This window comes from Hemiscyllium ocellatum, chromosome 20 (assembly GCF_020745735.1).
Source record: "Hemiscyllium ocellatum isolate sHemOce1 chromosome 20, sHemOce1.pat.X.cur, whole genome shotgun sequence".
NCBI lineage: Eukaryota > Metazoa > Chordata > Chondrichthyes > Orectolobiformes > Hemiscylliidae > Hemiscyllium > Hemiscyllium ocellatum.
In genome coordinates, this window is record NC_083420.1 from 24,960,574 (window position 1) to 24,974,008 (window position 13,435).

The 13,435-nt window shown below is 41.7% G+C and overlaps 1 protein-coding gene across 2 annotated transcripts in view; it reads left to right on the forward strand.

The window, feature by feature from the left end:
* The window catches only part of adcy9 (adenylate cyclase 9), a 173,005-nt gene that overhangs the window by 99,824 nt on the left and 59,746 nt on the right, over positions 1-13,435 (forward strand). For both annotated transcript variants that reach the window (XM_060840646.1, XM_060840648.1), the window contains exon 2: positions 11,203-11,390. In XM_060840646.1, coding sequence (XP_060696629.1) covers positions 11,203-11,390 — 188 coding nt within the window. The remainder of the gene's footprint in view (positions 1-11,202; positions 11,391-13,435) is intronic.

Below are 13,435 nucleotides of genomic sequence, written 5' to 3' on the forward strand. Positions count from 1 at the left end.
TACCCCTTAGGCCCCTCTTAAATTTTTCTCCCCTCACCCTAAACCTCTGCCCTCTGGTTCTGGACTCCCCTACTCCATCTTGACTATTTATCCTATCCATCCCCTTCATGATTTTATGAACCTCCTTTAAGGTCATCCCTCAGCCTCCGAAATTCCAGGAAAACAGCCTCTCCCTATAGCTCAAATCCTCCAACTCTTGCAAGTCACTGGCCTGATGTTGAGAAATATTATCAGAACGGCTCTTTGAATTATTAAGAATAGTGTTTTTATCACCAGAAATGCAGTGTGAATATACATAATGATCTGGTCCAAAACAATACCTGACTTTAGCAAAACCTTTAGAGCACAGCTAATCACAGGTTCTAAAAAGAAACATGCAAGATAGCAGACAATGACATATCCCTCCCAGATCATCTCAACGCCTTCTATGCTCGCTTTGAGCAGAATTTCGGCGAGAGGTAGCACCTATTCCAGCAAGTCCTGATGAACTTATCCCAACAATCACTGCATCAGAGATCAGATCAACTTTCCTTTGTGTGAATCCAATGAAAGTGATGGGTCCAGACGGAATACCAGGCCATGCAGTCAGAGCATGTGCAGATCAACTGGTAGAGGTCTTCTTGGACATCTTCAACATCCCCCAGCAGCAGGCCACTGACCCTGCCTGTTTCAAGAAGGCCAACGTCATCCCAGTGCCTAAGAAGGCTCATGCAGCATGTCTCAGTGACTACCACCCAGTGGCCTAACTGCAGTGGTCATGAAATGCTTTCAAAGGCTGGTCATGGCATTAATTAACTCCAGCCTCCCCAGTGCTCTTGACCCACTCCAATTTGCCTATCGGACCAACAGATCCACGTCAGATGCCATATCACTTGATCTTCACTCCTTCCTAGAACACCTTGACACCAAGAACAGTTACATAAGAATGCTACTCATTGACTACAGTTCAGCCTTCAGCACACTTATCCCCTCGAGATTGATTAATAAACTTAGTGATCTTGGACTAAGCTCCACTCTCTGCAACTGGATCCTCGGTTTCCTGACCCACAGGACACCATCTGGGCCCGGGTGGGAGAGAGAATGATCACCCATGCGCACAGAGATTTAAGTTCTTGGTCTTCTCTGGAAGAGCAGTTTCATAGAAGAGCATCCAGATAAGGCAACGTACATATTAATTGGGTGACTATTACAATCAATAGCAGAGACCAAGCCCTTTACTATAATACAATGAATGTTCTTAACTTCGTTAACTGGATTCATACAGTGGATACTTTTCCCCTTGTTAGCTGACCTTGCATACTGAATGCTTCCAATATTGTTAAATGGCTCTACATAATGACTGTTTTTCCATCTTGTTAACCCATTACCCCTGCCTCCAGCATCCCATTGTAAGTTCTAAGCTGATCTGAGTTAGCCTCAGCTGAATCTCATTGCACAAAACTCAGAACTTACCTCTTTTCTGCCTGCTGATATCCTATACACATTCTCATTCCCTTCTTATATTATTTCATGATCACCACTGCGATGGCACTACCAGCTTTCATAAGACTCTAACACCCAGTATTGAAGCAAGTTAAGCAAGCAGCATATGATGAGTATAACAACATAAGTTACTAGTCCATTACAATAAATAGAATTTGAAGAATCCTCCCATGTGGAAAAACTTCACCAGTAAAGCTGTTAAATCCACCGTCCTTATTGACCACTCCATCCCCTCCAAGTCGAATAGAAATGAGCCAGTTCTCCAAAATCTCCTTCATGAAAGTCCAACCTGAAAACAAAGTTCAGTTTGTCCTTGCACACAAGGAAATCTGATCCCTTGTAGAAGGGCAGTTAAATGCTTCATAAAACTGACAAGACTTCCATTCTCGCAGAGATCCTTCAGATGGAGGATACCAGTGCATCTGAGTGTGCAGTGCAGCAGCAGGCTAGGTGAATGCAGCATTCTTCGCTGCTTCTGCTCTCGCTCTGCTGTTAAATGTAACAAAGCTAACTGCCTGTTTTGGTGTTAGCTTGATTAGTGAACACTCATATCCCTTCAGTGATCCAAAGACAAAGTAAAGCCCACATGGTTTAAATGTCTGCAGGAAGGCCACTGACAAAAAGAGTACCAACTTCCTCTTCACTGATGTTAGCTGCTTCACTTTTTATGCACATGATTGGGAAGCTGATTGAATCTGTTGGATCATGTTGTGGAGGGGTGGGCAGTGGTCCAAAGGCACGCTTTACCTGTGAATGGAGGAACTCTAGAGACTGTTAGTGGCTGCAAGTATCTTTGCATTTCTTCTCTCATTCCTCCCAAGGTGGGTATCAGTATGAAAACAGTCACACATTTAACTACACTAAATTGCCTGCCTTTTTCAACATTTTCAGTCATCTTGAAGTCTGTTACTCTGTTGCAAATGTGTTGCTGGTCAAAGCACAGCAGGTTAGGCAGCATCTCAGGAATAGAGAATTCGACGTTTCGAGCATAAGCCCTTCATCAGGAATAAGAGAGAGCGAGCCAAGCAGGCTGAGATAAAAGGTAGGGAGGAGGGACTAGGGGGAGGGGCGATGGAGGTGGGATAGGTGGAAGGAGGTCAAGGTGAGGGTGATAGGCCGGAGTGGGGTGGGGGCGGAGAGGTCAGGAAGAGGATTGCAGGTTAGGAGGGCGGTGCTGAGTTGAGGGAACCGACTGAGACAAGGTGGGGGGAGGGGAAATGAGGAAGCTGGAGAAATCTGAATTCATACCAGATGGCCTCCTTCTTCAAGGACCGCAGATTCCCCCCCAGCCCAGATGGCCTCCTTCTTCAAGGACCGCAGATTCCCCCCCAGCCCAGATGGCCTCCTTCTTCAAGGACCGCAGATTCCCCCCCAGCCCAGATGGCCTCCTTCTTCAAGGACCGCAGATTCCCCCCAGACGTGATCGACGATGCCCTCCACCGCATCTCCTCCACTTCCCGCTCCTCCGCCCTTGAGCCCCGCTCCTCCAACCGCCACCAAGACAGAACCCCACTGGTTCTCACCTACCACCCCACCAACCTGCGCATACAACGTATTATCCGCCGCCATTTCCGCCACCTCCAAACGGACCCCACCACCAAGGATATATTTCCCTCCCCTCCCCTATCAGCGTTCCGCAAGGACCACTCCCTTCGTGACTCCCTTGTCAGATCCACACCCCCCACCAACCCAACCTCCACCCCCGGCACCTTCCCCTGCAACCGCAGGAAATGTAAAACTTGCGCCCACACCTCCACACTCACTTCCCTCCAAGGCCCCAAGGGATCCTTCCATATCCGCCACAAGTTCACCTGTACCTCCACACACATCATCTATTGCATCCGCTGCACCCGATGTGGCCTCCTCTATATTGGTGAGACAGGCCGCTTACTTGCGGAACGCTTCAGAGAACACCTCTGGGCCGCCCGAACCAACCAACCCAATCACCCCGTGGCTCAACACTTTAACTCCCCCTCCCACTCCACCGAGGACATGCAGGTCCTTGGACTCCTCCACCGGCAGAACACAACTACACGACGGCTGGAGGAGGAGCGCCTCATCTTCCGCCTGGGAACCCTCCAACCACAAGGTATGAATTCAGATTTCTCCAGCTTCCTCATTTCCCCTCCCCCCACCTTGTCTCAGTCGGTTCCCTCAACTCAGCACCGCCCTCCTAACCTGCAATCCTCTTCCTGACCTCTCCGCCCCCACCCCACTCCGGCCTATCACCCTCACCTTGACCTCCTTCCACCTATCCCACCTCCATCGCCCCTCCCCCTAGTCCCTCCTCCCTACCTTTTATCTCAGCCTGCTTGGCTCGCTCTCTCTTATTCCTGATGAAGGGCTTATGCTCGAAACGTCGAATTCTCTATTCCTGAGATGCTGCCTAACCTGCTGTGCTTTGACCAGCAACACATTTGCAGCTGTGATCTCCAGCATCTGCAGACCTCATTTTTTACTCGTCTGTTACTCTGTTCACTATTTATGACATTATCTAGTTTTGTTCAGTCCATAAGTTTCTAAATTGTACTGCCTAAACAATTCTGTTAATTATAAACAACAATCAATGGTCCTAAAATCAAACCCTCGGGTACCTCAATCGGGTTATTCAAAAATTATTTTCCTTTAACAAATTGATACTTGGCTAATGCGAAACCTATCGGGAAAAATATTTCCAAAACCTAGAGCAGCAAGAAAACAACAAAATGTTCACTGTGCTTTAGCAATTGAAGAGGCAGTTTCAGTTCAGATTTAAATCTCAAATTTTTGTGGGAAATAAATGCTGAATGTTTTAAAACAATGTTCTCCAAATAAACTTTCCAAATAAAACAGTTTGAATTACAGTGGCAACTTTGGTAGAGATCGACATTCTTTGAATTTGCAATATGAAGGGGTCTAATGAAGTGTTCACAATAATTAACAGAACTGAAACAGCTCAGCCTCAAGTTCTAATATTCTCTAAAATTTTAACAGAACTTCAAACTCAAAATGAACTTTTTTTTGTGAACACTCTGCATTAAATACACAGCGGCAAAGATATTTTTGTACAGTACTCTTTTCTGGCTACAGCATGACCACTGACCCAACTGTTATTTTTAAACAGGCACTGTAGAATTTCAAACAAATCAGGGGCTCAATCTGTTTTAAGGTTACAAGTTTGATCATTGTAAAAAGGACATTATGTTGTACAATTTCAATGTAAAAACAAAATCTGCCCAATTACATAGCCAACAAAACATTGTATTGAGATCCTGATTCAACCAAGGCAAAACAGTTACTCAAAAGGATTTTCTGAACATCAGACAGTTTCAGCATGGCACAATTCACATTGACTGACGCACGCACGCACACACACACACATGTATTAGTACAACCTTAATTTCAGTGTTTTCTCTGTTTTTTTTTGTTGCATCCCCTCACTGAAATTGCACTTATAAAAAGAGAGAGCCCTCACAGCCGACCACAAAATGTCGCAATCCAAACCACTGTCTTCACCCACAACAAAAATTTGCAGAGAATCAAATTTTGCCACTAGGGGACTTGAACCCCTTTCTCACTTTACTCCTCATGGGGGTTCGAAGCTCAGCACAGTACAGAGCACTTGAACCTCAAATCAACCCACCCAGTGGTCTCGAACCCCAGTACCACGCAGAGGACTCGAACTTCAACCAAACCCACTACAGGGGACTCGAAACCTAGTACTGCACAGAGGACTCGAACCTCAGTCACACCCATCGAAGGGGACCTGAACCCGTCCCGCGCAGCGGACTCTAACTTCAATCACACCCATCCCTGGGGACCTGAATCCTAGTACTGTGCAGAGGACTCTAACCTTGCTCAGCTGAACCTCTTGTTTCACAAAAGTCAGAACCTAACTCTTTCCCTACTAGTTTATACCCTGTGCACATTCTTGGTGCCACATTTCATTCGGTGATGTGATGTGATGTGATGCAAAATATCTGGGAGTGAATTTGACAAACTGTCGGATGCCAAAGATGATGAATTTGAGATTTAAAAATTTTAAATGTGATTACATTTAATTTTATACAATTGGATTTATTACTTTGGTGTCACACAGTTTGTTTGCTATGAATTGCTGGTGTTGTTTTCTCATTTCATTGCTTTATTTTCTTTCTTCAAAATGGTGACAGCCAATTCATGTTACCCTGTATGCAAGTTTTTGGATGAATTTTAGACGTTTTAGGGGTTACTTATAAATTGAGATTTATGGTATTTGTCTGCAAATGTTACCTCAAGAGCCAATTAGATAAGCTTTCAATTCTTAAGGGCTTATAAATATTGTCCATTGTTAGGGAAATGCGTCCTAGGTGGGGAATGGAAATCTGCATATTAACCATCTGGTTGATGCTTAAAAGATATTATAAATCACATACCAGCTATCTAGTCCTACTTTATGAACTGTGATTTTGAAGTACAAGTGGTTATATGGTTAAAATTGTTCTTTGTAGCTCCCCGGCTTTAACTTGAAGTATCATAATGGGCAAGGTGCCTTTATATGAGGCATAAGAAGGGCAAGGTCTGTAAGTATTAGAGTCTGTGAATTAAAGCCACATGTTCTTGGTTTCTGTAATGCATAATTTAGCTCAATTTACTTAGGGTTACAATGTAATATTTACTTTAAAGCAAAGCTAGCTGTGTTAAAACCTCGGTGTAGAACTTTTTGGAGCCATTCTGAAGTCATACCATATATTTAAAACTGGAATTTTTGGGTCTATCCTCTATTCCTCTTATACTGTGAATTTATTTTAACTTATTTTGGGTGCAAGATTTGTCACTTTACAGGTCATTGCATCTTGAGGAGATACTGGCATGGTCCATTGTGGTTTGCCAGGATGTGTGCATATTGTAATAAAATGTTGCTTTGAAGTGACCCGAACACCGAGAGAGCGAGAAAAACAATTTTTTTTGTTTTACCTCATTTAAGCAATATTTGCCTGATTTAGAATGTCAGTACTATCTACTGTGTGATGTCATTAGCAAATGCATTTGGGGCAAGGGAAGGAAGGGTCTGACTGTTGGAAATGACTTTCAGTAAAGTTCAGCTGGAATGAGTCAAGAAACCCCACACATCTGCACTTCTCAATCTCTTCAAAATGGACAACAGTTTTACAATGGAATTATTGAGCAGTGGTAAGGTTATAGCATACAGCAAATAACCTGCAATCAGATGATCCAGTTGATCCTCACTTTATCTTTAAAAAATATGTAGAAGTACAAACAATAATTCTTTAAGCCATTATTTTGGAACTGACAAAGAATTATTATTTGTACATAATTTTTAAAAAACATCACGCAGCCATGTTTGCCCGGCTGGGAGAGTTTAAACCTGAAACTAGGGCTGTATGTTAAGGTTCTATCGTCCAGGCAAAGGTACACAGTCCTTTATCCGAAACACTCGGGACCAGCTGGTTTTCGGAATTCTGAATTTTTCCAATTTTGGAATAAGTGAAACTTTTACTTTGGTAAGATTTTTAAAAATCTTACCAAACAGCAGACTCATTGAGTACTCCAGGCCCTGAGACAGAATTGAGGCCTGCCAGTGCTGGGCCATGCCCCCTCCATATCGCATCTGAATGACATGCATCAAGTGGGTATGGAGTTGGGTTAACTGTTTGCACACCAAACAACCTTGTTAATGAGATAAAATCTTCACAGATAAAACTTCAGATTTTGGGCTTTTCGGATTTCAGGATTTCGGATAAAGGGTGATCTACCTGTACTAATGTACGAACTTTACTAGAAGATCCCTGTAATAGAATCTTTAAAGTTTTATTGCAGTCACTACTTTCTCAATTACAACAAATTATGTTCCCTTTAATTTGGTAAGATTTAAGGAAGTTCAACAAAGAAAAATAGATCATAAACCAGCACCAAGTTAAAGCTGATATCTGAAAACATAGTCAAAAGAATAGTTTGGGAAGATAGGAAGGGAGTTAGCAATGGAATAAATTAACTTCTACTAGACATATGTGTCCATGATTCACAGAAAATGAAAAGCAGAGATTGAAAGTTAAAAGACTAGGGTATAGGGATTGGAGGGGGTCAAGGCAATAAAATGGAGTGTGAGGGGGCAGAGATGTGGAAAGTGGGTGGTGGAGGATTTGAATTGGAATCTGTTGGTTTGCAAACATAGTGTATATACACACAATTTGTATAGTAGAGCTTTGGATCTCGAGGCAGATTAATGGGTAAGTCCAACCTTGAGGCTGAAGAAATATAGGCAAAAAGTGATTAAAGATGAAATGAAGGCATAATCAAAATGTTGTCAAAGTAAAGATAAATGTTCTTGATTGCTAAATTGTAGCTTGAAGCTGGACCGAGTGTTAGACACTGCAGGCTAATGTTGTATAATACCACATTGAACCTGACAAATCAGTTAGAGCTGGGGCAAGTGTGTAGAGTTATTACCAAGAGCTCAACAGAATAATCTGTCTAGGATAGCTCTGATTTGCAGATGCCCGTGTTGGACTGGGGTGTACAAAGTTAAAAATCACACAACACCAGGTTATAGTCCAACAGGTTTAATTGGAAGCACACTAGCAGATGAAAGGTTTAACAGACAATCAAGTTTTCAATGTATAATTTCAGTTACGTCACACTGCAAATTTTTGCTATAAGTTCTGTGTGTTACGATTGAGCCCTCAACTATCACCTGATGAAGGAGCGTCGCTCCGAAAGCTAGTGTGCTTCCAATTAAACCTGTTGGACTATAACCTGGTGTTGTGTGATTTTTGACTAGGATAGCTCTGGTTCTGATGTTAGTCAAGTATTCAAAAAACAATGGTGATTGTAGTTGTATGGACAATAGTAGAAAAATGTTCAGTTGTGTGATGTCAGCATTTGGGATACTGATGTAATAAAGTGGTGATGAATTTTGAAAATATTGGTGGATTCTTTGATTTTACTTCTCAGGGTCCAATTTGGATATATGTACAGGGGAATGTTTTTATGATTGCATCATCTTAAAACAAATATTTTGAGAATGAGAAAGAGGCTCCTAAAAAGCAAAAGGTAGACCTTGTGAGGAGCTGTTGAGTTCGAAAGAATAAATGCTCATTCAGATTGTCAGAATACTAAACCCTGGTTAGTTTGACAATTGCTTGGAGCAGGTAGTCGTATCTGAATGAATGCTTTGGGAATACGGACCCAGCAGTGTCCTTTTAGGGACTGGGGCAGTTGCTGTGTAGATGCAATTCCTCAGCAAACAACGCAAACGGAAACTGCTTTGTTACATTTGGGAGATCTCCGTGATCGAGGCATTTGTGTATTGAAGGATCATTTGTGAGATTACATAGTCAGAGCCACGCGGTCATTAGGGGCAGCAAAGGTTCTGCTGTAAGAATAATTGCAAGCCTGACCTAAAGGTTCCAAACATTTAGATATTTTGCATGGGACTTGGGAACTGCAGATTGGTGTGCACTACCATGACAAACGGTGGTTACAAAAGGTTCCCAATCGGAGCCGATGAAGACAACAACTTAGAGTCATAGAGCTGTACAGTATGGAAACAGACCCTTCAGTCCAATTAGTCCATGCTGACCAGATGAGCTAAATTTCTTTTTTTTCCCCCATTTGCCAGCATTTGGGCCATATCCTTCTAAACCCTTCCTATTCATATACATATCTAAATGCTTTTTAAATGTAATTGTACCAGCCTCCATCCCTTCCTCTGGCAGCTCATTGCATGCATGCACCACCCTCTGCGTGAAAGCGCTGCCTCTTAGTTTTCTTTGTAAATCTTTCCCTTCTCACCTTGAAGCTATACCTTCTAGCTTTAGACTCCTTGAGGAAAAAATCTTGGCTATTCACCTATGCATTCTGCTCTTGATTTTATAAACCTCTATAAGGTTACCCCATAGCCTCTGACGGCCTGGGGAAACAGCCCCAGCCTGTTCCCCCTCTCCCTACAGCTCAACCTCTCCAACTGCGGTAACATCCTTGTAAATCTTTTCTGAATCCTTCCAATAGTGGGAAGACCAAAACTGAATACAATGTCCTGGAGAGCCAGAACATGACCTCCCAACTCCTTTACCCAATGCACTGACCAATAAAGGCAAGAATACCAAATGCTGCCTTCATTATCCTATCAACCTGTGGTTCTACTCCAAGGTCTATGTTCAACAATACTCCCCAGGACATTACCATTAAATGTATAAGTCCTGCCATGATTTGCCTTCCCAAAATGCAGCATCTCCTATTTATTTAAATTAAATTCCACCTGCCATTCCTCAGCCCATTGGCCCATCTGATCAAAGTCCCATTGTAATATGTAACCTTCTTCATGGTCCACTACACCACTAAGTTTGGTGTCATCTGTAAACTTGCTAACCATTCCTCCTTTGTTCACTTCCAAACCATTTTATATAAATGACAAACAACAGTGGACCCAGCACCAATCCTTGAGGCCCACCACTGGTCACAGACCTTCAGTCTGAAAAGCAACCACTCTGTGTCTTCTACCTTCAAGCCAGTTCTGTATCCAAGTGGCTCGTTCTCCCTGTATTCAATGTGATCTACCCATGCTGATCAGTTTACCATGAGGAACCTTGCTGAAGTCCTTGTAGATCACGTCCACCACCCTTCCTTCATCAATCCTCTTTGTTCTACTAAAACATTACCTGACAACTTCATTTGTGGCACTTGTAGCCTTTGATCTTCATGGCTATAAACAAAGGTGCACCAAATAAAGACACCCCACCTAAATGGATTGTGTGCTCCCTGTCCATCATCTCTCAATGGCATCCTTTTAGTTGCATATCTTGCCCACAATCTTTAAATCTATGTTCTGCAGTGCTGGTATAATTGACTAAATGTCAAGGTTATAATTACTTCTTCCATGATTCACTGTGAGATTACATTGATAATCAGCAAAGAAATGCTTGAAATGTGCAGTAAGATATGGCATTCATAGTGGGCAAATGATATTCATCCTCAGAACAATAGCATTTCACAGTAAATGGAAATCATCACTACAGATTCAATGTTTGTTGGTTGCTTCCGCTTAATGTGCATTCCTTGCATGAACTATTATTTCAGATTTATTTCTTTTCAATTTATCCCCATTTCTGTAGTTGATTTTTGTCTCTTGGAATTACACTAATGTGATGATGGATGTTCGAATTTAAATTTATTTTACATGATTGTTATGTTGGCTGCATCTTATGGGTGTTCAGTTGAATATGAGCAGCCTGCTTAGATATTTTTGAAGGTGTTGAAATTCATATTGGGAATTGAGGGAGTACCAGATTTGATTTAAGAATGCTCAACATAATGAAATTTCTATACCCAAGATTTTCAATCAGAAAATGGATGCATTTATTCTGTGGCTGCAGAAAAGATTATTAAATTATCCTTTTTGTTATTGTTTCTAACAATATTTATTTTATGTACTGGACTGTATTCCAAAATTAGTTCAGCGCTCATGTTTTTCTTTGAGTTCAAATTAACCAGTATGTCACACATGGGGCATAAAACAAATTATTTTCTTTGCCAGCAATTTTACAAACCTCCATGAGATTGTAGTTGACTTTGTACTGAAAACTTCACAGTTCTCCCCAACCAAAACAATTTCTCTTTGTGGTTCAGTTTGTTCAGGATTACATTTCAGTTTTGTTTTGCAACATGTTCAGACTCTAGCTGCATATGTTCTGATATGGCAAAAATATTTGTTTGAAATTTTCCTGTTCATTTTCTTGACAGGATTGCAGACATTCCTTATTTCTGGCAGAAAGCTGGCTCATTCAATGTGTACCTGCTCTCACAAGATATTACCTCACCTTGATAGGGGAGACTCGAGTCCTCTTACAGTCCCCATGCAGAACCGAGGAATTACAAATGACACTTCCACTGAAGTGGGAGAAGCTAGCAGCAACATGGCTAAAGCTAAGGTGAGTGTATAAGTATTTTGAACTAAAGTAAGACCATAATTACGTTTTATGGAAATTATTTCAACAGAGAAGTGGAGATAAGTAGAAAAGTAGTGAACTGTGCAAGGAGTATTTAACTTGTTTAAAGGCAATTAATTATGATATAGGAAATGCATAGAACAGTACAGCACAGGAATGGGGTGCTTTGGCCCATGATGCTGTGCTGAACGTGACGCCAAATGAAACTAATCTCTCCTGCCAGTCCTTGGTCCATATCCCTCCATTCCTTGCATATTCATGTGCTTATCCAAAAGTCCCATAAATGCCCTTATCATATCCTACTCCATCACCACCCTTGCAGCACATTCCAGACTCCTAACCCACTCTCTTGTATTTTTTAAAAAACTGCTCCTCACGTCTCCTTTGAACTTTTCCCTCTTACATGAAATTCATGCCCCAAAGTATTAGACATCTTTGACTCTGGGGGGAAAAAGATTCTGCCTGTCAACCCTTTTGTTACCTCAAGTTTTTTGTTTAGTCCAACTTGATAGTTTATAAAATGAGATGCATAGGTAGGGCTATGGTTAGAAGAACCCAATTTGAATAAGTTATCAGTGCAGTATTGAGGGAAATAAATCTATGCAGTTGTGCCAATCAAACATTAATCAGTTGTGCTACTAGTTTTTAAAATATATATTTTCATTTATTCAGGGATATTGATATTGTTGGTTTGATAGTACTTATTTAATTGTCCAAGAACTGCTGCTGTCCATTTGGTGTATATGCACCCACAATTCTGTTAGAGACAGTTCTAGAATTTTGACCAAACAGTGAAGGGCTGATGATACATTTCCAAGTTGGGGTGATGAGTGTCCAGTTGGTGATATTTCCATATAGCTGGTGCATTCTAAATGGTAGTGGTGCAGTCTAATGAGCCTTGGCGAATTTTTGCAGTCCAACCTAGGTGTGCATTAGTGATGAAGGGAGTAAATAATTCTGAATATGTTGCCAATCAAATGGGCTGCTAACTCCTGGATAGTGTCAAGCTGCTTAAATATTGGAGCTAGACTTATCTTGGCAAGGATGGGACAGAGTACTCCATCAAATTCTTTACTTCTGCCTTGTAAGTGGGTGAACAGGTTTTTTTGATTCTGTGATCCATTTGAAGTCAGAGGGATTTAGTACTGGGTTCCCAGAGCATTATCTCGGTCTCTGGATTACTAGTCCAGTGATGATATCACCAAGCCATTGCCTTCCCTAATATTTACATGTTGTTTTGGATTTGATTTCTGTTAGTGTTGAATGTTCTCCATCAACAAAAGCACTCTGTTTTTTTTTTGGTGCCTTCACTGTATTCAAGAATGAAAAGTATCTTGTTCTCAACACTGTCTTTCAGTCCTCCTTAATTTTATCTGCTGTTTAGTCTGATAAACTGTTAATTCCAAACTCTAACTCGGTACAATTGCAGGCTTCAGTTGTTACATCTCTGCTCTGCAAAACTCTCCTTAAGCCTTGCGTCTTGATTTTTTAAAAATCCTACTCTTAAAACTCTTTTCAAAGTGCTTTATGTCAATTTCAGACTTTCCAGTTTGTGGGCTTCAGCTGCTGCCTCTTTATATGCACATTCAGTTCGTATATAGTCCATCCCCCATCAGGATGGTCTCAGGGCTTTCTGCTACTTGAAAAATGGTCTGAACTATCTCCATCCTCCTCCACCCTGGCTAAGCTTGTCCTCACTTTGACCAACTTCTCCTTTAACCCCTGCCAATTATTTCAGGTCAGAGGGCTGACCATGGGTACATGCATGGGTCCTGGTTGTGCCTGTCTTTTGTAAGGTATGTGGAACAATGCTTGTTTCAGTCCCACTCTGGCCCCCACCCACATGTCTTTCTCTAGTACATCAATAAATCATTAGTGCTTTCTCTCTCTTTCTCACACTCTCTCTTTCTCACACACTCTCTCTCTCTCTCTCTCACTACACTCTCTCTCTCTCTCTCTCACACTCTCTCTCTCTCTCACACTCTCTCTCTCTCACACACTCTCTCTCATACTCTCTCTCTCTCTCA